This window comes from Musca domestica, unplaced genomic scaffold (assembly GCF_030504385.1).
Source record: "Musca domestica strain aabys unplaced genomic scaffold, Musca_domestica.polishedcontigs.V.1.1 16, whole genome shotgun sequence".
Taxonomy (NCBI): Eukaryota; Metazoa; Arthropoda; class Insecta; order Diptera; family Muscidae; genus Musca; species Musca domestica.
Window position 1 is genome coordinate 14170566 of NW_026712219.1, and position 25038 is coordinate 14195603.

The following is a 25038-nucleotide window of genomic DNA, read 5'->3' on the forward strand; positions in this document are numbered from 1 at the left end:
GTTGGTAATGATAGTGGCTAAATGTTACAGTACTATTATCAGGCAACGGCGCAACCACCAACCAACCAACCAAAGGCGGCAACTGCAACTGCAACAACACCAACATTTAACTTTATGCTGAAAGTTTTTTGTTTCAATATTTTTTGGTTTCACTTGTTGTTGGTATCCGACCAGTAGCCGTGGTCGGTCGGTGGCTGGCTTGCTTGCTTATTAGCAAAATATCAACAAAAAATGTTTAACAAAAAATAGTATAAAGCGGTATATATTTACAACGCCTTTTATGTACACCTTTATATTTTTTTGGAGTATATATATATATATCTACGGTATCTAGGTATTATGCATTTTATTTTATGTTAAAAAAAAAAAAAAAAACAAAAACCAACTGCAAGAAAATATTGCTGAAAAAACAATGCAGCATTTTTGTGGTTTCTTCATAACCTCAAAAACAAAAAAAGGTATTCCATTCCAGCTTAACGTTTTTGGTATCGTGGAATGTTAAATTTGTTTTTAATGTTTGATTAGATTATTTTTTTCTGTTTCTCGTAATAAATGAAGGTATTTAATTGATTTCTTTGATCTAGGTGATGAAATATTGAGGGATGGATTGAAATAAAACAAATGACTTAAGAGACAAACTTTGTAATGTTATAAGAGCACATCAGGTGGAGGACACACAGGTTTTTCCGAAAGATGTTTACCCTCAGCCACTGTTCGATTATTTAAATATATTTTGACTTCTGTCATGATTATTCAAATTGTTGATCCTCTATGGCGTAGGTTTCGAAAGAATGGGTCAATATTGTTCATTTCGTATTGGACATAAATAAATATGATTTAAATATTGCGAAGTGCCAGGTTTCGACTAAATTGGTTACTTTTTTCACTTTATATGAGATATGTGATAATTTTTAGAAAAATGTTTCGTATCTTATGACCTGTAAAAATATTGAAAAACGGTGACCCTTTGTGGGTGGATCTTCTCAACAGATCTTTTGTTAGCAAAAATGTTTGTATGTGTGAAATTTGAAGAGAGTTGGATGCACATTTCGCTTTCTTTGAGAGTTTTCTTTTTCAAAATCTTGAACCCTATGTGGGGTAGGTACTAGAAGAAATGGTCCGATTTCTACCATATTTCTAACAGATTTTGTGTTGATGGAAATATTGAGATGTACCAGGTCTGAATGGAAATGGAATGTCAATTTCGTGTTTTACGATCTCCATGGATATTTTGACCAGAATGAATGGACCGATATATCTCAAATTTTGTACCAGACCTTATGTTGATAAAAATATTGTGATGTGTGAAATATGAAGAGATCGGGATGCTTATTTCAGATTTTATAATTGTTTTGGTTACTCAAAACTTTAACCCTTTGGTGGATTTACCAGAAGGAATATTCCGATCTCTACCATCTTTATAACAAATCTTGTGTTGATGGAAATATTGTGATGTACCAAGTCTGAATGGAAGCGGATGTTAATTTCGCGTTTTTTGAGCATAATGGATATTCAAAATTTTGACCCTTTGTAGTGGAGGTACCAGAAGGAGTGTACCGATATATCCCATCTTCACACCAGACCTTGGGTTAATAAAAAATATTGTGATATGTGTAATTTGATAACGATCTGGCTCTTACTTCACAATTTATAAGAGTTCTAATAAATCAAAATTTTGACCCTTTGGGGGGAGGGGGGGTGGATTTACCAGAAGGAATATTCCGATCTCTACCATATTTATAACAAATCTTGTGTTGATAGAAATATTGAGATTTGTCAAGTCTGAATGAGCTTCATGGATATTCAAAGTTTTGAACCTTTTGTAGTGGAGGTACCAGAATATATTCCAACTTCCCACCAGACCTTGGGTTAATAAAAAAATTTGTGATGTGTGTAATTTGAAAATAATCTGACCCTTACATCATATTTTATAAGAGTTATAATTATTCCAAACTTTGACCCTTTGCGGGGGAGGTACCAGGAGGAATGGTCCGATCTCTACCAACTTTATAAAAGATCTTGTATTGATAGAAATATTATTATTTGTCAAGTCTGAATGGCATCGAATGGTAATTTCGCGTTTCATGAGCTTCACGGATATTCAAAGTTTTGGCCCTTTGTGAGGGAGGTACCAGAAGGAGTGGACCAATATATCCCATCCTCATACCAGACTATGGATTCATAAAAATATTGTAATGTGTGTAGTTTGAAAATAATCGGACTCTAACATCACATTTCATAGGATGTATAATCATTCAAAATTTTGACCCTTTGTGGGGGAGGTACTTGGTGGAGTAGACAGACATTGCTCCTTTTTGCACTTGACCTAACACTGATGCAAATAATAAGAGTTGTAAAGTTGGTGCAAAATCGGACCATCCTTCTTCTTTCTGTGCAAGAAAAAAGTCCACTCCAGAAGGAGTGGACCGATATTGCACATCTCCGAACTACATCTTAGTTTGATAATAATATTATGATATATCATGTTTGGACCAAATTGGATACTCCCTTCGACTCCAAATGTCCTGAAACGGAATTGGTCCAAAGAGACCTACGTTCTAAAACCGTTATTTCGAAGAGACACGTTTTGGCCGCATCAAATGTTACATACTATATCCAGCCTGAGGTTGAGGGCTGAGGATATAAAAATACTCGAAAAATTCACTAATATATTTCAAAATATGCCATCATTGAAGCTTCCTATAAAAACCTTTAAAATCAAACCATGAATGTTACCTTGAACCTTTCCATATACACATTTTTTATAAATCCTAGATTAAAACCTCCTTCATTCACCAAAAATGTTTCTCTAAATCTCAAAAGTTCCATCACGAGAATAAGTTTTAGCTCCAAATATAAAAAAAAAACAATCCCTAGTCCGTAGCTCAAAAAATCTCTTAAAAAAACTTATAATTACAGCATCATTTTTCTAGGAATATCCAGAATAATAGACTTGATCTTTTCGTATTTTTTTTTTTGTTTTTAAAATATTTTCAAAAAAAAACACAGTTTTTGTCCATAAAATGTTTCTAAAAGAATATCCAGCATAGACTTTATCTCTCCTCTAAAATATTTGAAATATATCCACAAATATTGCCTGGATATTACCTTGATCCTTTCCATTTAGATACTCTTAAGAAATCCTCGATCATTTCCCCAAGGAATTTTCTTGAAATCTCAAAAGTTTAAGCACCGAAAATAACCAAAAATACAATCGATGTGTTAATCCTTTGCTCAAAAATTCTCTTTAAACTAATAATTATAGACTTTTTTCCTTAAAATCTCCACAATTATAGCCTTGATCCTTCCTTAATTTTAGCCTTGATATTCTTTTAAAAATACTCTCAAGAAATCTACAGTTTTGGTCCTTTAGCCACCCCGTTAAAATGTCTTTGAATTATCCAGCATAGTCTTAATCACTTACAAACATTGCCTTGATCCTACCCTTATAAATTTTCTTTAAAGATCTGTGAATAGGACTAGATTCCCCTTTTACAATTTATCTTTATTGTTATCAAAAATAATCCTTTAAATCTCGGATAATAGTCTCCGATTCCACTACTTATAACTCTGATAGCCCTTAAAAAATCTTTAAAACTTGTTTTTAAGACTCCACGATTATTGATATCAAGGCCTTGAAAAATATTTAAATTTTACGATAATTGCTCTACAGGTCCGTTATAATGGTACTTAAAATCAACGATTAAAGCTGTACATGCCTCTAAATGTTCTAAAAATCTTCAATTGTGAGTCTTAAAGTCCATCAAAAATAGTCTTAAAACCCTACAATGAGCTATCTTCTTCACTTTACATGAGAACTTGTCTTGCAGACCAGAAAGTTAATCATAACCATAAAAACAATGTCCACATGCAATAAACCTTAAGTGAACATTAGTAGTCTACCGATTTATGATTCGATACCCAAAGCTACGCATTGGAATCTCATCTGGAAATTTAAAAGTAATTTTTAATTTTATGACATATCATAAAATCATTAGCCGAGACATTGAATGAAATTTTCAAAAAAAAAAAAAATATATAAATCTTATGCAACCAATATCCATACTCCATGATGGAAATTAACAACTTAATGACAGAAAACTTAAATGACAGACATATTATTCTTCTTTAGTGCCTTGCCAAGAGTGATAGATACGCTTTGTGGCAAATACACAAAATGGTATTGAAAAAAAAAAAAAACTTCACATCTAGCACCATAAAGTTTATGGGATTCACACGACATCAGTTTGACAGACTAGAGAGAATTTGTGAAACGTTTGATTTTCTTGTTGCTGTTGCTGTTGTTGTGAACGAAAATTGTTTATAGTTTCTCTTTTGAAAGCTAGTGCTAATAATAGTTAATAATTATTTTTATGTTTCTCTTTTTTTTCAGAATCGGTTTATGTGGCTTTGATAATCCAATGCGTGATCAGAAAACAGAGGAATTTAAAAAACACATTGGCCAGGTGAGTTGGTGGAATAGAAAATCTTTTAAAATAACATTGTGCAACACAAAAAATAATGACAGGAAGAAACTAAACAGATTTTTAAATTAGAGCTAAAATTAGAATACAGATGTTTTAAAAAGTGACCTAAAGAGAGGGGACAATTCCCTCCTCTTCCGCATTTTTTAAGATTCCGTAGAATATTTGAGCCATATAGTATCTTCGGCAATATTACTGAAAACAATATCAGGATTATTTCCGTCTACATTTTTAACCCTCAACCGAATCACCCAAACGGTTTTTATGGTGTTATTTTTCGAAATATAGGTAAACAAAACTCCTTTTAAACGCGATCGCCGCCAGCCAAATTCCACAAAATAACACTGTGCGACAAAATTCATAACTACAGAAAAAATCCAGAAGAATATGAAAGTAGAGCTAAAAATACTAGTTTTTGGCTTCGGCGTTTTGATAGATTACATCGCGAGGTAAGCAAAAAAAGGGGGGGGGCGAAATTCCCCACTCTACGAAATTTTTTCCGGATTTTCAATTTTCTTTCAAAATTCAGCTACAAACACCCTATTGCCTGTCAACTATTTCACAAAATTAAACACTGCGACAAAATTAAATTTTTTTAACAATTACGGAGAAAGTCTAGCAGATAATGAAAGCTGAGCAAAAAATAGAAGACACGTGTATCGGTGTTTTTAAAATTTACATCGCAAATTAACCAAAATGGTAACCCTTTTGGGAATTTTCGGATTAAAATTCCTTGGAATTCGTTTTGGTTACATAGTGAAACGGACAATATTGGCGATAATTATTGGTAGACATTTTTACCCTGAAACGAGTCAGTCAAGGGAACATAGAGGTCTTTTTGGTCCTTTTCTTAAAATATGGTGAAAACATCCCTTTAAACTGGATCGTAGCAAGTCAAAACTTAGGGGTCTTTTTGGTCCTTTTTTTAAAAATATGGTAAGAAAATCCCTTTTAACGTAGCAAGTCAAAATATTCTACAAAACTATTCACCATAAAAATCTACTATAGGACCCAATTGAGAACTAATCTTACCTAAACGAAGGAATTCATAAATATTCAAAACTCATTTTTGTGGTAAATAGTTCTCCTACAAACCATCGCTTTAGAAGGATGACGCCAAAGGCAAAAATAATCTAAAGCAAATTTCACTTTAAGTCACCAAAGAAAATACTTTTCTAGTTCCGTTAGGAAAATATTAGTATCAAAGTTGCCAAAAAAGTGAAAAAGGCTGTAAGTACGGCCGGGCCGAACTTTGAATACCCTCTTCAAAAATGCCGAATCTAGCCGTTTTATTAGGGTCTATACGACGACGTGAACCTGCTTAGGCAAATTCTGTCATAAGCCATTACAATATTTAAATGCGACACTTGAAAAAATCAGTGAATAATGTAACTAAAATTATAAAAATACCGAATATCGGGCGGTACCGTTGTATGGGAGCTATATAAAGCTGTAGTATCCAATACGAACTTCAAATACCAAATTTTAAACAATTCCGGTGAAAAATGTCTCTAAAATTATTAAAATACCGAATATGGTGAGGTACCGTATTAGAGGGGCTCTACGAAGAGGTAGACCTGCACAGACAATTTTCTGTCTTAGGCTGAAGTATCCATTACAAACTTCAAATACGAAATTAGAAACAATTCCGTTGAAAAATGTCTCTAAAATTATTAAAATACCGAATATCTGGAGGTACCGTTATAAGGGGGCTCTACGAAGAGGTGGACCTGCATAGACAATTTTCTGTCTTAGGCTGAAGTATCCATTACGAACTTCAAATACCAAATTAGAAACAAATCCGTTGAAAAATGTCTCTAAAATTATTAAAATACCGAATATCGGGAGGGGACCGTTAAATGGGGGCTATACCAAAACGTGGACCTACATAGCCCATTTTCAATAACAAAAGAGCTGCAGACATAACATACATTTGAGTAAAATGTTATCAATCTACTTCAATTCGTTTGGAAGCTAAAGTGATTTCCACAGACGGACAGGCAGACGGACGGACATCGCTAAATCGACATAGAATTTTATGCTGATCAAGAATATATATATTTTGTGGGGTATAAAGTGTGTATTTCGAGGTGTTACAAACGGAATGGCAAACTTAATATACCCTCCATACTATAGTGGAGGGTATAACATTTTCCTATAGCTCCGCGGGCCAATAGTCAGTTTGGAATGTGGAAAATTTCAGGTAGATGTGTTAGTACTCAGTTTGTAGCTCGAAACCCCAAATAAGTTCCGGGCTCTTAGGCCAAACGTTTTAAAGGTCTTTATATAGTTTTGACCATATACAAAAGGACCCCAATAGTTTGATATATGTTTTGCAATATTTAATATAGAGCTCTGAAAATTTATAGAGAGTTTGGTATTACTTCTAGAATCATTGTTCCGCCCTCTTTTTGGTATAGTCCCTATATAAGGATAAACCCCAATTTCAAATATTGTTTACATTTGAGTAATATTTTCCATTTAAATTCGCCGTTTTTTTGTTATTATTGTGGGGAATCGCGATTTTCAAAAAAAAAAAAAAATTCTATATCAACGTCCACGTTTGGGTACAGCCTTTAAATAAAGTTGCCCCTGATTTTAGTTATTGCGAAGGGTCTTAACCATAGTTTTCCAATCGATTTGGATATATTTTTTTAATTTTGATTTCTTCGAGGATGGAAAGCCTCTCGACAGAAATTATTGTCTGACCCGAACTGAACAGCGTAGGATCCCACCAAATTCAAATTAACTTAGCCCCCTATCTAATTGCCCTGGGCAGTAGTCCACGAAGTTTGTCAGCTCTAATACATGTGTCTTGACTCATGAGGAAAATGCCAAAACTACTTCCTTTTCAAAGTTCAAACAGGGTGATGTAGGTTATCCAAAAAATTAAATCTATAATATGGTTACCTGACAACAACCGAAATTATCTTTATTTCTTTTTCGGTTTTTTGTTTCTGCAAAAACCAAACAAAACCCCATTAATAACTTTCAAAATGATATATAAGCTTACAAGCCAGATCGCCTGCAAGCAACACCCACTCGCCAAGAACATGTTTTGTCACACGTTCTTGGCTGTGGTGGTCATTAGCCAACGCCCAGTTCGGATTGGCCAAAGACTAACAACATGATATAGCAGTCAACAACAAAATTATATTTTAATTAGAAATAAATCATTTCTATTCTGCTTTTTGCACTAAGGCTACTTAATGCCCCACAACAGCCAACATAAGAAGCAATTTTTCAATCATGTGTGACGCCATATCATATCAGTCTTGATCCATATTAACCAGCTCAAACTAGCCGCTGGCGTCAATTTTTTTCCTTTTCTTGCCTCTTGTCTACTCTTTTCGAAATCTTAGAATAAAATATTTTTTTTTGCAAAATTTCAAAACATAATCTATGTTTTCAATATTCATTACCCACAAGCAGATTTTCACCATATTTGGTGTGTATGTGTTTAATGGCTTGGTTAACATTCTTGTGGTCATTCTAGACATTATCTATTTATTTTTTGTTAATAATTTGATAAATTACATAAAATTATTCAAGCAGATATTGAGTGCACAAAAGTTCAAGGAAACACTTAAGAGAGGTTATATTTAATTTTTTGGTGTTTTGTAAAATTTTCTCAGGCAGCAGCTTTGAGAAAAATTGCCAAACCCAGCAATAGCATTAATTGCAATAGTTTGATGTTTTTTTTTTTTTTTTTTTTTTTTGAAAATTCGTTGGATGACAAATTCAGTAAATGATTTTAGTAAGGATGCTTAAATATTTAAATCCATATCTTGAATTATCATAACTTAAATATATATGTGATTTCTGAAGACATGTGAGAAGATTTAACATTATCAAAAATGGGGTTTCTACTCTTTGTAGCATAAAATCATTATCCTGGACATTAAATTAATTCTTCCAAAAAGTCATAAATAATGTGGATTCAAAATCTAAACTTTATTTTCGAAAATAACGAAACAAAAATATCAATGTTATATGAACATACTATAAATTTCTTCCAATCATTCAAAAATAGCTTCCCTGAAAACCCTTAGATTAAAAAAAATGGAGGATTGAACACTAAAGCATGACGCTGACTACACTGGCGTCTATTGTTATTATACTTGGTCATTCGAAAGTCTTTTCTATATGGAAGATCTATATGTTGTCGTATTTTTTTAAGGGAAATTTAAAAAAGTATATTCTTTGTTGAAAATTTTGAGAAGTTGTTTTCTTTAAAACAAATCTTACCTTCTTTTCAAAAAGAAAAAAAAAACTAAAACAAGTAAAAAAGTTGTAAGTTCGGCCGGGCCGAACTTTTAATACCCTCCACCATTTGGTACAAAATTGTCAATTTCCAAAAAATAAAATCCTTTAAAAATTCTGTTAAAATCATAAAAATGCAGAATACTTATACGACGACGTGGGCCTGCATAGGCAACTTTTGTCATAAGTTATTACAATATTTAAATGCGTAACTTGAAGAAAAATCTGTTTATAATGTAGCTAAAATCATTAAAATACCGAATATGGGGGGTACTGTTATATGGGGGCTATACAAAGACGTGGACCTGTACAGACAATTTTCTGGCATGGGCTGAAGTATCCATTACGAACTTCACATGCGAAATTTGAAACAATCCTGGTAAATAATGTCTTTAAAATCATCAAAATACCGAATATCGGGAGGTACGGTATATGAGGGCTATATGAAGACGTGGACCTATATACCCCATTTTCTATTTTATGCTGCAGTATCTATTACGAACTTCAAATGCCGAATTTTGAACGATTCCGCTAAATAATGTCGCTAAAATCATCAAAATACCGAATATCGGGGGGTACATTTATATGGGGGCTATATGAAGACGTGGACCTACATGGCTCATTTTTTGACTTAGGATGTAGTATCCATTACGAACTTCAAATACCAAATTTGAAACGATTCCGGAAAACAATGTCGCTAAAATTATCAAAATACCGAATATCGGGGGTACCGTTATATGGGGGCTACACGAAGACGTGGACCTGCACAGATAATTTTCTGTCTTTGGATGTATTCATTACGAACTTCAAACACCAAATTTGAAACAATTCCGGTAAATAATATCGCTTAAATCATCAAAATATTGAATATCGGGTGGTACTGTTATATGGGGGCTATACGAAGACGTGGACCTACATGGCCCATTTTCAAGACCAAAAGTCTTGTAGACATAGTACACATTTCAGTAAAATTTTATCAACCTACTTCATTTCTAGAGTGATTTCCACAGACGGACGGACGGACATTGCTAAATCGACATAGAATTTTATGCTGATCAAGAATATATATACTTTGTGTGGTCTAAAATATATATTTCGAGGTGTTACAAACGGAATGACAAACTTAATATACCCTCCATACTATGGTGGAGGGTATAAAAAATGGAGGATTAAACACTTAAGCATGACGCTGATTACACTGGCGTCTATTGTTATTATACTCGGTCTTTCGAATGTCTTTTCTATATGAAGATCTTTATGTTGCATTTTTTTAGAGAAATTTGGAAATTTTTTTTTTAAAAGTTGTTTTCTTTAAAACATATCTTACCTTCTTTTCAAAAAAAAAAAAAAAAAGAATAAAATAAAACAAAAAAAGTTTTTCTTCTTATAGAATATCCTAAGAAGGTAGAATATCCTAAGAAGTTAGAATATCCTAAGAAGGCATTTGCTTGAAAAAAGACATTCAGAAGGACTTTTCTCCATAAACAAAATTTATAGAACATCTTTTATAGAACATCTCTGGAAAACTTTCAAATACTTCCTTTTTATTGGTTTTTAATTCGTTCCTTACCAAGACCTTTTGTTATTCAGCTCTTTACAGAGGCCTTTTTAATGAGTCTTTTAGGAGGTCTTCTTTTAAAAATAAAAATTTTGAAGGTTTTCTCTTAATAGAAGATCCTAAAACGGGTTTTTAAGATGGCTTTCTCCTAAGATGGCTTTCTTTAAGAACAAAAATTAGAGGACCATTTTTAAAAGAAGATCTCTAGAACATCTTCCAAGGTCTTCTCTGTATAGAGTACCTTTAGATGGTCGTTTCTTACCAAAAGAGTTGTTGGCATTGCTCTTACCACAAGACCTGTTGAAGGCATTTTGTCTTTAGAAGGCCTTTGAAAGTTTTTTTTTTTAAGAAAGATATTTATTATAACAATTAAAGAAAACCTTTTGAAGGTATTTACTTAATAGAAACTCTTGAAAGGAATTCCCTTTTTAAAAACCCATAATAGATCTTATCTTTTTTAGAGTGTTTTAGAATGCTTTCTTTTTATTGAATACCCAATGAAGGTGTTTACTTTACATAACTTTCTGAAAGTTGATGGTACCTTTCAGTCTTGCTTGATAGGCCTGGGGATCTAGAGGCTCTTTCTCTCTCTCTCTCTCTCTCTCATACTTTTGTTTCTCTCTTTCCTTTGTATCTCAAGATCACGATCATGAATAAATCGACCACAAATATCCTGAAACGGATTTCTTTCAAAGAGAGGCCCTATGTGCCTGCGGTATTTTTTATACCCTCCACCACACGTAGTATGGAGGGCATATTAAGTTCATCATTCCGTTTGTAACTCATCGAAATAATAACTTTAGACATAATAAAGTATATATATCCTTGATCAGCGTAAAATCCTAAGAAGATTTAGGCCTGCCCATCCTGTCCATCTGTTGTAATCACACTAGAGTCAAAATGAATAAAGAAGGAACCTAACATTTTGCAAAGATCAGTTTTTCGTCTGCAGGCAGGTAAAGTTCGAAGATGAGCTATATCGGTCCACGATATCATATATACCTCCCGATATTCGGTACTTTGATGATTGTAGCCAAACTTTTCAATGAAATTGTCTGAAAATCCACAAAAGAAGTCCCTCTGAGTACTTTAGCCCCTGGAAGAGTATTGTATATATACAGGGTTGTCCATATTCGACGGACCCATCTGGCAACGCCATAACTTTTGACAGAGATGTCACATCGCTTAATGACATACCGCGTTTGAAGCGTCAGTCCAAGCAGATTTTTACCATGAACCAATACACGCCACGCGAGCGCTCTGAAATTTACATTCAACAGAAGAAGTCAATTGTGAAAACTCAACGTGCTTTTAAAACATTACAAAATGTGAGAAGTGCGCCTTCTATGAACACCATTAAGCGTTTATACAAAAAATTTTCGACTGGTAAGGCTCTTTCTAATCCGAAGAGGCCATATAAAAGTCGACCAAGGCGATTGGCCGGGAATATCGATGCCGTACGAGCCAGTGTTGATAGGTCCCCAAGAATATCCCAAAAACGCCGTTCTCAGCAGTTGGGTATGGCTCGGTCTATTTTACAACGGATTATTCGCATTGATTTGCATTTGTTCGCGTACAAAATTCAATTGACGCAAAGAATGTTGCCTGCGGACAAGCCTCGTCGATTGGAATGGGGCCATGGGTCCGTCGAACATGGGCAACCCTGTATCTGAAGATCTTGACTAGATCGACCTCAAATGTCCTGAAACCGGTTTCGTTCAAAGAGAGGCCCTATGTCCCTACAGTATTTTTATACCCTTCACCATTCATAGTATATTATGGAAATAATAATTTTAGACCTAACAAAGTAAATCTGTCCGTCCGTCACGCTAGAGTCAAAACGATTAAAGCTGACATTTTACATATATCAGTATTATCGGTCCACGATATCATATATATAACGGAACCTCCACGATATTCGGTACTTTGATGATTGTAGCCAAACATTTCAATGAAATCATCTGAAAATCCACAAAAGGAGTTCCTTCTGAGTACTGTATATAAAGACCCCCGTTTTATATAGGGGATAAAGGATATATGCCCTATAAAACAATACCTACCTATATTCGGTATTTTGGTAAATTTGGCTACATTTTTCAATGGATTTGTCTAAAAATCCGTACTAGAAATTCTTTCTAAGCACTTTACCCACTTGAAGAGAAATGTCTGTATAGGTCCACGATATAGTATATGCCCCATATAACGACATCTCCCTACATCTGGTAATTTGATGATTTTAGCAAGATTATTCACCGGGGTTGTTTCAAATTTCATATTTAGAGTTCGTAATGGGAACTACAGTCTATAACAGAAAATTGTCTATGCAAGTCCAGGTACTCGAATAGGCCCTATATATCAGTACCTCCCTATGTTCGGTGTTTTGACGATTTTAGATACAATATTCACCGAAATTGTTCGAAATTTCCTATTTGGAGTTCCTTGTATGTACTACAGCCTTGGGTATGTAAGTCCAGGTCTTCGTATAGCCCCGATATAACGATACCTCCCTATATTCGGTCTTTCGATGATTTTAGCTACACCATTTACCGGATTCTTTTTTTTTCAAGTTTCGTATTTAAATATTGTAATGACTTATGACAAAAGTTTCCTACGCAGGTCCACGTCTTCGTATAGGCCCCAAAATAATGGCTATATTCGGTATTTTTAGGATTTTAACAGATTTTTTAAAGTATTTTATGTTTATTTATTTATTTATTTATTATTATTATTATTTTTTTTTTTTTTGAAAATTCCAAAATACGTTCTAAATGGGGGAGGGTATTCAAAGTTCGGCCCGGTCGAATTTACTGATTTTTTACTTGTTAATTTTATTAATTTATTTATTTATTTATTATTTTTTTGAAGCACATTTTGGACGTATGAGATATATAATCTGTAACGATGAGGCAGAGGCTTTAAGATCTTGAAATCATTTTTTAATAAATTTCAATTTTATATATTTTCAGGGTGTCAAAATCAAAATGGACGATGCTGGCAATATCTTAATACGACGTTATGCCAAAAGTAATGTTTATATCAAAAGCACGGCTAGCAGTCCCAACGAAGAGACCTCTATTGGAGCCGATATTTTGAAATTACCCAATCAGGCATTGGAAAGTGAAAAAATAGTCAAAGTGAGTTTGAAAACATTCCCATTCTCCTACTAAATCTGGCTCCCTGCAATGCCAGCAATAGAACAGTGTTCTTGCCACCTGTCTCTCGATATATCATTCATACATGTCGTCTTCTATTTATTTGTTTCTCTCCCTTTGCAGTTGTTTGATATGAAAAAGTTTCAATCAAATGTTAATCGTGAACTGAGACGAGCCTATCCCGATCGACGACGTTTGGAGACTCAATGTCTGTCAGCGGTGGCTTTTGTTAAGTCCGAAAGTGACATACTGGAATGCCCCATATGGGTACTGATTGTCAATGTCGTTGCAATGGATATGCTGAAAAGTAAATTGCCACCAGGTAAGTACAATGGTGGGGGGGGGGACGTCGAGGTCAAAACGAAATGGATGGCAGCCTGGCAGACAGGTGAATTGAATTCTACTGTGATTTAAGACTGAAATACAAACAAACAATTTGTTCGCCAACAATTTCGATATTAGAATTTTTGTACTTCAAATTTCGTTTGATGTTCTTCACAAAAAAAAAAAACAATAATACAATGAGTAGTGATGTTCGAACCTACACACATGCATATAATGCTGTGTGGTCAAACATTAGCATCACACTACACTTAAGATGTAAAGTAGGTTCATGCCACAACAATGGGAAAACAAGTACAAGGTTGAAATATATCTGACGAATAGACAACGAATGATGGGTGATGGCTGGACGAAAGGTGGGCTGAACGGGTGGCTGAGTATTGTTGTATGCATGATGGCTTGAATGTTCCATAATATGGATCCAACAAAACAGTTTCAATCTCAATACATGTTATAATGTCTGTTGTTGCCATTTGTTTTGTTTGAAGATGCCATCGATTGGCCAGTAGTGCCACCGCTACACACACACTTGCCCAGAGCGGCTGGCAATACAAATCGTAAACCAAACGTCAAACAAAGCCGATTGTCTGGTGTATCGTCGTTTCTGGGGTGATTAATTGGTTAAATTGATTAGTTTTAGTATAAAAGTTAAGGTTACATGCCTGACTCATATTTTTTCCACCGAATCTTGCTAGGCTTAGGAATGCGAGCCATTGGACCATTAAATCTGATTTTCATTGTAAGGCGAATTACAATAGAGGTTGGTTACCTTGAGGTTGTTTGGAAAATAGTTGAAATTCAATACAAATATGTTGCAACTTCAAAAGAAGGAACTCAAATCTAAAATTGTTGAAATAAAGGTAGGGATTCATTGGTTGGAAATGAAGAGGATTAAATTGGATTTTTAAAATATTTCTTTCTCTTTTGAGACAATATAGAATTTTAGCAGTATTTCAGTTAGAAAAATTCATTTAATTTGTATTAGCATACTTTTAGGCATATGGTGTTTTATTGTAGATGTTTAAAATAAAGTCGTGTTTTGTTTGCCAAAAGAGTGTTTTCGATTAAAAATGTTGCACGTCGAAATTTGTTTGTCTATCCAATCATGAAATTTCCCGAGTAATTATATTCTAACAGAAAGCATTTTTCTTGAGCGATCATTCCTCCATTCATTAATAAGTAGAAAATTGTAAAAAATTAATTAACTTTGAATATATAATTTACAATTATATTACAATAATGGTTTATATGTTACATATTGAATAAATATATAATTTTGAGAATACCATCCTGAACGGTCCATTTTACTAATGTTTCTTGATCACTTTTTTTTAAACAATTATTGAGGTAAAGTGCAAAAATAATAAAAGAAACGCACTGTGTATGTTAATAACATATTCGAAATATAATATCATAAACTTCCTTTAGTTTTGCAAGTGATAATTTTCTATGGGGAAATAAAATGGAAAATTTTGAGAGCTTTCGGGAGGATTTTTTTTTTTAATTGTCGAGAATAAATTTTGGGACATAGATAATGGCGCGGTGGTCAATTGTACCCTTCATAATTTTACTAAAAAAGACAGTAAACAATTATTACAGTTTCCTTTATTTTAAGATAACTAGTTTTGCCATTGAAAAAGCACCGGAACTCAGCTGACAACATTTCTGGAGGGCGCTATATAAAAAAAGTCACAAGAAAAAAAATTTTGCACAGATCAAGCAGGTCAAGTTCGAAGATATCCCATAATGTATCGGTGCACGATATCGTATAATCCACTTATTACGGTACTCCCGATGTTCGATATTTAGATTATTGTAGCCAAATATTTTTCGTAGCCTATGACAGAAAATTGTCTGTGCTGGTCCACGTTTTAGTGTAGCCGACAAATAATGGTACCTCCTTATATTCGGTATTTTAGTGATTTTAGCTACATTATTCACCAGATTGTTTTTTCTCAAGTTCCGCAGTTGAATATGTATTGCAATGTCTTATGACAAAGGTTGCCTATGAAGGTCCACGTCTTCATATAGACTCCAATCTAACGGCCATATTCGGTATTCGTAAGTTATTAATAGAATATTTAACACATTTTATTTCATTTATTTTTTGAAAATTCCCCAATTCGTTCCAAATGGTGGGTATTCAAAGTTTGGCCTGGCCGAATTCAATGCCTTTTTACTTGTTGTGGTATAAAATTGTCCTATTTTTTATAACCCATATAACGGCTCCAAGCACTATACTGTTTCCTTTCATACCCTCTACCATAGTACGGAGGGTGTATTAAGTTCGTCATTCCGTTTGTAACACCTCGAAATATTCATTTTATACCCCACAAAGTATATATTCTTGATCAGCATAAATTTCTATGTCGATTTAGCAATGTCCGTTCGTCTGTTTAAATCACTCTAGCTTCCGAACGAAGTGAAGTTGATAAAATTTTACTCAAATTTATATTATGTCTGCAGGACTCTTGGTATTGAAAATGGACCAAGTTAGTCCACGTTTTGGTATAGTCCCCATATAATGGTACCTCCCTATTTTCGGTATTTTGGTCATTTAAGCGACATTATTCACCGGAAATGTTTCAAATTTGTCATTTGAAGTTCGTAATGGGTACTACAGCCTATGACAAAAATTGTCGGTACAGGTCCACGTCTTCGTGTAGCCCCCATATCATGGTACCTCTCTATTTTCGGTATTTTGTTGATTTTTACGACATTATTAACCGGAAATGTTTCAAATTTGGTATTAATAGTTCGTAACGAGTATTACAACCAGTGACAGAAAATTGTCCATGCAGGTTCACGTTTTGGTGTAGCCCTCATATAATGGTACCTCCCGATATTCGGTATTTTGATGATTTTAGCGATATTATTTACAGGAATTTTTTTGAAATTTGGTACTTGATGTACGTAATGGAAATTACAGCCTGAGACAGAAAATTGTCTATGCAGGTCCACCTCTTCGTAGAGACCCCATATGACGGTACCTCCCGATATTCGGTATTTTGATCATTTTAGCGACATTTTTCACCGGAATTGAATTTCGTAATGGATACTACAGCCTAAGATAGCAAATTGTCTGTGCCGGTTCACGTTTTGATATAGCCCCCATAAAATGGTACCTCCCGATATTCGGTATTTTGATGATTTTAGTCACATTATTCACCGGAATTGTACCAAATTTGGTATTAATAGTTCGTAACGGGTGCTACAACCTGTGATAGAAAATTGTCTATGCAGGTCCACTTCTTCATATAGGCCCACTTCTTCATATAGGCCCCATATAACGGTACCTCCCCTATATTCGGTATTTTGACGATTTTTCAAGTTTTGTATTTGAATACTCTAATGGCCCATGTAGAACCCAGTATAACTGAATCTAACAGAATTTTTAACGGAGTTCATTTTTTATTCATATCTTTTTTTTTTTTTTTTTTTTGAATATTTCGCAATTCCTACCAAGTGGTGGTGGGTATTCAAAGTTCGGCCTGACCGAACTTACTAAGTTTTAAGTTGTTGTAATAATGAACTATTTATACTTATCCGTCCTGATATTTTTGAAACAAAGTAAAGTTCGCTCTTATTTTCCAACCTAGGTGAAACTTTGTAAAATTCGTCTTTTGCATTTAGTTCATTTAAAAGGGATTAAATTGGGGTTTAAGATTACCTCTGAGTAGTTCAGAAACATATATTTAATCAATGGTCAAATAAAACACCCACTTCAAAAATATAAATTTTAGGAATTTTAAAGCATATTTTTAGGTGAATGTAAATATTTTCTATGCCGTCCCAAAATTTTATGGGCTTTAGTTTAGGAACTTTCACCGCAGTGTAGGGCTTGTCAGTGGCCTTAAAATATGTTGGTAAAATTAGTCCAGTGATAAATTGTTATAAAACACAAGGTGTAGTTAATTCGGCTCTTGGTATTTCTAGATGTTATTTTATCCCGCGCAATTTGAACCGTGGTCTCTCTAACTTTGTAAAAAGTTCTGAATCATTCTGAATTTTTTGATATTTTGCATACTAGATATCCTCCAAATACCAAATCCCAATTTCCATACTTCATCTTCAAAGATTCAATCTTTGCCAAAGCGACCCGTGCTGTGATACAAAAAAAGAAACGCAATGCAAAGCAAGAGCCATGCCACAAATAATAATATACCTGCAACAGCTTTCATTTTCAAATGTCATTTTGCGTTTGAACATGAATTGTAACATTTTGCAATTGCTGGATGGCTGGCTTGGCTGAGTCTTTGAATTCCGGCCGCCAATTGTTGTGTCAATAATCGCAAAGGGCCATAAAGAAGTGAAAAATTTGCATTTAAAGCTTAGGCCGCAATCATATTTCAATGAATAATTGAAAGCGAGCAAATAGAATGACAACAACAAGAAAATAAGCAACAACAACAACTTCTGCCAAGTAGTCAAAAGGCCAGGTTGCTCGTTGTTTGAACTAGAAACCTTTGAGGAGACCTTATGGGGCGGCAATAAAACATTGAAATGGTAACGAATCGCAGCGTAACATAGGAGTAACGCAATTTTGAATGCCTACTTGGCTACGCATGCGTCCAGCCCATCCAAAAATGACAATCACAAAAAGATGTAATTGATTTATTTTCAGTGTGCGTGTGTGTGTTTCTTTGTTTTAAGTAAAGCTTTTTTCTTCCTTCTATTCTATTCTGCAGTTCAACGACCTTTGGTTGATATCAAAAATCGTCCTAGAATACCCATACCCGATGAGGATCCTTACAGCGTTGCTGGCAATGGCAGTGGCGGCAGTTCGGGTAGCTCTGGTTTCGGTGCTAGTGGCCTGGGTAGCATGATGTCCGCTCATAATGGCCAATTGCAAATGCACGGACGCGAACAGCAGCAGCTACAGACGCAAGCGCAACAGCAACAACAACTATCGCAATCACAATCTATGACAAACGGCAATGGCGTTGGCAATGGAAATCTGCTGTTGAATAATGGCAGTGTTATGGCAGCCGGCCTCAATGGCCATGGCCCAGCCGCCAGAGAACAATTGCTGATGCAACAACAACAACAGGCACAACAAATGGCTCTGAAGCGTAGTGAAAAACCGCCAAAATTGCCGCCAAGAGACAGTATATACGGGACAGCGCATGATATACCGAAGGTGAGTGAAATAAAATTGAATGGTTTCTTCTAAATTAAAAATAAAAACATAAGATTGATTTGAAAATATTTAAAAAAAAATAATGATTGATTTACATTTGGTTTCAAAATTAAGAATATTGGTTTTTAGTTATTTTCCAGCATAAATATGAAATCAAAATTAGGCTTTTCCACTTCAATATTTCGGAAAAATGCAAAAGTCTGAAATTTAGATTTTAAAAATTATTTTTGGAGATCAGTATAATTCAAGTTTGTTTTTTAATCGACCTTTTCCAATGTAATTTCAATAAATAAATATTTATTTGAGCTTTAGGTCTGGGTTTATTTTCCTTTATTTAAATCCGATATTTCGCAATGGGTTACATTGCATCTTCAGGGAGATATGTAAAACATCTATAAAAGTGTCAAGTTTTACTTAAACCTACGATAGAATTTCACTATCATCGTCTGTGGTAAATCTTTCAAAATTCTAAAAGATATCTCAATTCCAAATGTATCAGCGACAAAAATATGGTTCTAATCCCAGAAATTTGGAAAAGGAAGTTTTTCATGTATGTTTTGTTTTCTGAGGGCTTTTCTCAGGATTTCTTAGTTTAAAATCAGACTCAGAATTATTTTTCGAAAAAATGTCAAATATCAGAGTTTCGAGTTTTGAAAATTAATTTTTGGAGATCTTTTGAAATCCAGAATTTTGAAAATTGAGGAGAATTGATAACAGGTTGCTATTTTAACCTGATTACGACAAAGTATTTTTTAAGGGTCCGGTAAGGGTTACAAAAAATACCGGACATATGCTTGAATTGATCACTGGTAGTTATTTTTAACACGATTACGATAAAGTAATGTTTTCTTGGGTAATAAACCGGTTATTTCGGATATAATAAAATAAACCGATTAAAAATTTCGGATATTATTCGGTAGGGCTTACAAAAGAATCGGGCATATGCTCGAATTTATCACAAGTAGTTATTTTTAACTTGTATCTTATTTGTGGTGGAAATACCCGGTTATCCGGACAAATTTCGGGTATTTTTCGGTAGGGGTTACAAATAAGACCGGACATATGCTCGAATTGATCACAGGTAGTTATTTCTAACCTGATTACGACAAAGTAACTTTTTGTGCTGAAATACCTGGATACCCGGATATCCGACTTGTAGTTTCGGATACAAATTTGGGGTATTATCCGCTAGGGATTACAAAAACAGGACATATGTTCGAATTGACCTGTGATCAAGTCGGATAACCGGGTATCCGGGCATTTCCCCACAAAAGGTTATTCTTAACTTTTCAGTTTTGTCGTGGGAAATACTAGAATTTCTGATACAAATTTCGGGTATTATTCGGCAGGGGTTACAAAAACCGGACATATGCTCGAATGGATCACAGTTAGCTATTATTGATTGATTACGACAAAGTTATTTTTCATGGGTGAAATGTTCGGATACCCGGTTATCCAACTTGTAGTTTCGGACACAAATTTCGGGTATTATCCAGGTGGGGGTTACGAAAAACCGGACATATGTTCGAATTGAGCAGTGTTAGTTATTTTAACTTTATTACGACAAAGTATTTTTTCGTGGGAGAATTATAAGGTTATCTTACTACAAATTTCGGATACATTCGGGTATTATCCGGTAGGGGTTACAAAAAAAAAAAAAAAAAAAAAAAACGGACATATGCTCGAATTGATCACAAGTAGTTGGTTTTAATTTTATTACGACAAAGTAATTTATTTGTGGGAGAGATACCCGGTTATCCGACTGGAAATTTAGGATACAAATTTCGGGTACTATCCGGTTTTGATATGTACAAATGGGTATCAAAGGATGGCTTACAGAAAAGTCTATCTAATAAGTGGTCATACGATTGAACAAATTCCGAAACAATACACAAAAATGAAATCAAGCCTGGGCCGAAGGCTACCTACATAAAAAGTCATTAAATATTAGATACATATTAGTAGCGAAAATCTCCATTTTATAATTTGTATTGGAATTAGAGTAAGAGTGAAAGAATGGAGACAGTGCTCACCTCAACTAAAATATAAACTCTCTGATGAACTCCCAAGAGAGTGAACCTTGAAATTTGACATATGTGAAGTTTTGGGTGTGTATGGACAAAATACCGGTGCACTCAAGGAAATTTGAACTACTAAACTCTAAAAGGTACTAAAAGGTACATTTGGAACAAGGGACAACATTGGTATACGATCTGATTAATGGAAATTCGAACTGAACATGTACTAAAAGTACGAAAATGTACTAACTGCCTTACATTTCATGAGACAACGAGACAAAGCTAGAATATGGAAAATATTAAAAAAAAAAAAAAATGTAATTGAATGGGTACTGAAAGTACTAAACCGTATTAAATACAGTGCTGCATATTTGGTTGAACATTGAAAGCTAGAATTTGTTGATTTTAAATGTGAAATGAGATAAGACAAGTCTTTCCGAAATAGAAACTACAAGGGTACGGAATGTACTAAAAAGTACCAAATTTTGTACCACGGCTTTTGCCAAATAAACAGAGCTGATATACTGAATTTTGGAATATATACCACTGTCCTTGTGTAAGAGTAAAAAACTAATGCCATTTTGGAAATATGGATTAAATGGGTACCGAAAGTACTAAAAGGTACTAATAGTGCCAGACAATTTTGGAGTTAGAAAATTTAAAATGTTTGAGATATCACTAAACTTGTTTCAATGGAAATGGTTTACTTGAGAAATGGTGTTCTTAACAAAGTCATAATCACAAAATGTCATATGTTGTTCTCATAGTTTTTTTAGCCACTTAGCAGCAGCAGCATCTTACAATGCACCAATAATTTTGCACCAGCAGAACAAAAGACTTAAGCAACAAGCACTGAACTTCTATAAAAATACCATGGAAGTTGTTTTCTCGCTTTTTTCTTTTTCTTCCAATTGCTTTGCTGTTCTGTGGTTTTTCTTGGTTACCTTGCTTTGGTATTTTGCCATTATGAAATCAAAGGGGCAAATGGGGGCCTCCGATGGGGTGTAACCGTTGGCATATGAAATCGTAACAAAATTTATTACACTTTTTTACTTCAACTTCTGAGCTGCGAAAAACAAGCATTCACGAGCAGGCATGTATGTCAGTGTTGAAACAACTATTGAAACAAAACTAAAAAACTCAACAAAAGAATTCTGCATTCTTTGCATATTAATTACACGCGATTAAACATTACATGTTATGATTTCTTTCAAATACGTTATTTTGTTTGGGCCCCATACAGAGGTGCCGTGTTAAGCTATTTGTAAATGTTCCTCCCCTTTTGCGATCCCCTGCGCCACCTTAGTCGAAGTGCCTTGAGATTTATGGGTAAACACCCCTATATTAAAATTGCAAAAAAAAAAACACGCACACAATCAAAGTGATTGAAGTTGCTTTTGTAGTATTTCTGTAAATTTTTTTAATTGCAATATTGAAATAGTTTGTTATATTGCAAGCGTTAATAACGTTGCCTAGTTAGTGTTTCTAGCACGGTATGACCATTATCGAATATCGATATATTATTTCAGTAAATATGGTGTTACCAGTTTCAGTGCTTAGTTTCATGTATTCTCATTTTTTTTTTTTTGCTTTGCAATCAGCTGAAGTTTAATTTCGTATTATTTATAGCTATTTCTGTTAGTGAGACAAGTGTTTTCTGTTGTCTTTTATTCAATAATTTGCTGTCATTGACTAACATTCCACAGTACAATCAAACAAATTGTTTGAACCAATATTTTTTATAGGTTTTTACATAGACAAAGGGTGGATATTCGGAATATACGGCTAGGGTGTTTCAAATACAGAACATCGAGCAGTACAACTATATACCGCTCTTTGTCGAATTTTTATTTCTATTTCATTTTTATTTGGGTAGTAATTATCTGGAAGCTACTGAGTGGAGCTATAGTCCTGATGGTCCTTCGAAAATATTCCATCTAAAGATTGATTTCACTTCAAACAAAAAGTCTTTATTATATATGGTCTGAACATACTCGAAAATTCGGTGATTTTTAAGATTTATCATTTTTGGGGGCATACACAGTCTAGATTTATACTGTAATCCGAAATAATAATAAAGAACCATCATAACTGCCTCAGAACTACTAAAGAACTAAATCATATAGTGGTAAGGGTATTATGTCTTTGTGCATTTTTTTGTAACATGGAGAAGGTAGGACCTACAGTTATGTTCGAGGATCTTCATAGAATCGCTTTCTGAGTAGATTTATGAATGTTCGTCCACGTGTCCATGTATTTCTGGGAACAAACTGCAGGTCGCAGTTATAACCCGATTAAGATGAACTTTTCCACAAATTTAGATATAACTCCCATATATATAAACGATTTCGGTTTAATTGTACAGCAAATGGCCAATATTGGTCTAAATGACCTGACCTTTGGCACATCCAACCGATTTCAGCCTAGAAGCAAGAACATCAAATTTCGTGAAAATCAGTTCAGATATAGCTGCAGCCCCCATGTATATGTTTCATCCAATTTAGGGTTATAAGTCCCTCACATGCACTCCACTTTAATAATTTTTGGTATCAAACACAGCTCAGAAATACATTTTAAAAATGTTGTCAAGATCGGTTCAAATATGGATATAGCTCCCCTATATAAATTTATACGATTTCATGTTTTTTGTGCACTAAATTGGTTAATATCAGCCAAAATGGACTGAATTTTGACACTTCCCAAGGTATTCAGCCCAAAAGCAAGTGTTTCAAATTTTGACGAAAATCGCTTCAGATATAGCCATAGCTCCCATATATATGCTTCATCCGATTTGGTGATCAAGTCCTCCACATGAGTAATATGCACTCCACAACAATGATATTTTTTACCAGGCATCAGATACAGCTCGAAAATACCTCTGCCAAATTTTATCAAGATCGGTTCAGATTTTTATATAGCTTCGATATACATCTTCATCCGATTTTACTGTTATTGTTCAACATATTTTAAATTGAATAGATTTTTTTCATACTCAACTGAATTTTACCATTTGGTGAAAGTAGGTCCGGTATATCTATTGCTCTAATAAAAATTTTAATACCCTCCACCATAGTATGGAGGATATATTAAGTCCGTTCCGTTTGTAACACCTCGAAATATACATTTTAAACCCCACAAAGTATATATATTCTTGATCAGCATAAAATGTCCTTCCGTCTTTGGAAATCACTCTAGCTTCCGAACGCATTGAAGTAGATTGATAAAATTTTACTCAAATGTATATTATGTCTGCAGGACTTTTGGTATTGAAACGTGGCCCACCCTATATTCGGTATTTCATTATTTTTGCGACCATATTCATCGGAATTGTTTCAAATTTGGAACAGAAATTTGGACAGAAAATTATATGTGCAGGTCCACGTCTTCGTATAGCCCTCATATAACGGTACCTCCCGATATTCGGTATTTTCATGATTTTAGCTACATTATTCACCGATCTTTTTTGTTAAGTTTCGCATTTGAATATTGTAATGGTTTAAGACAAAAGTTACCTATGTAGGTCCATGTCGTTGTATAGACCCTAATGTAACAGCTACATTCGGTATTTTAAAGATTTTAACGGATTTTACTGTTTTTGAGAATTGCCAAATTAGTTCCAAATGGTGGAGGGTATTCAAATTTCGGCCCTGCCGAACTTACTGCTTTTTTACTTGTTTAATATAATTATCGAAGTCATATTATGTACTATACAGCAATGTTATTTGGTTCATAGTTGGAATGAAATTTCCAATATAAATTTTTTTACGGGAGCTCTACTAAATCCACATATTGGTGTAGGATATTATATATTCGACTTTTGATCTTTCCTTAATGGTATTATACAAGAGGTGTGCAAAATAATATAAAGAGATTGCTTAATTGAGAATTAAATTACGTTTTTCATTTTTTTTAAGAATTTTGTCTAAAATTGTTAGTAAAGCTAATTGTTAAACAATTAAATCAACAATACATAGACATTGATTGATTGGTTTTTTAAAAAAAACTAAGGAAAATCGGCCGCTTGCTCTGCGACACCTTCTTGTTCAGCATTTTTTTATACCCACATCTTCCAAGTTTCAAA

At 34.0% G+C, this 25038-nt stretch overlaps 1 protein-coding gene across 1 annotated transcript in view; it reads left to right on the plus strand.

The window, feature by feature from the left end:
• LOC101895663 (uncharacterized) overlaps positions 1-25038 on the plus strand; it is a 203674-nt gene that overhangs the window by 166519 nt on the left and 12117 nt on the right. Inside the window, exons 5-8 of the mRNA XM_059120134.1 lie at positions 4394-4466; positions 13272-13439; positions 13581-13779; positions 18488-18939. Coding sequence (XP_058976117.1) covers positions 4394-4466; positions 13272-13439; positions 13581-13779; positions 18488-18939 — 892 coding nt within the window. The remainder of the gene's footprint in view (positions 1-4393; positions 4467-13271; positions 13440-13580; positions 13780-18487; positions 18940-25038) is intronic.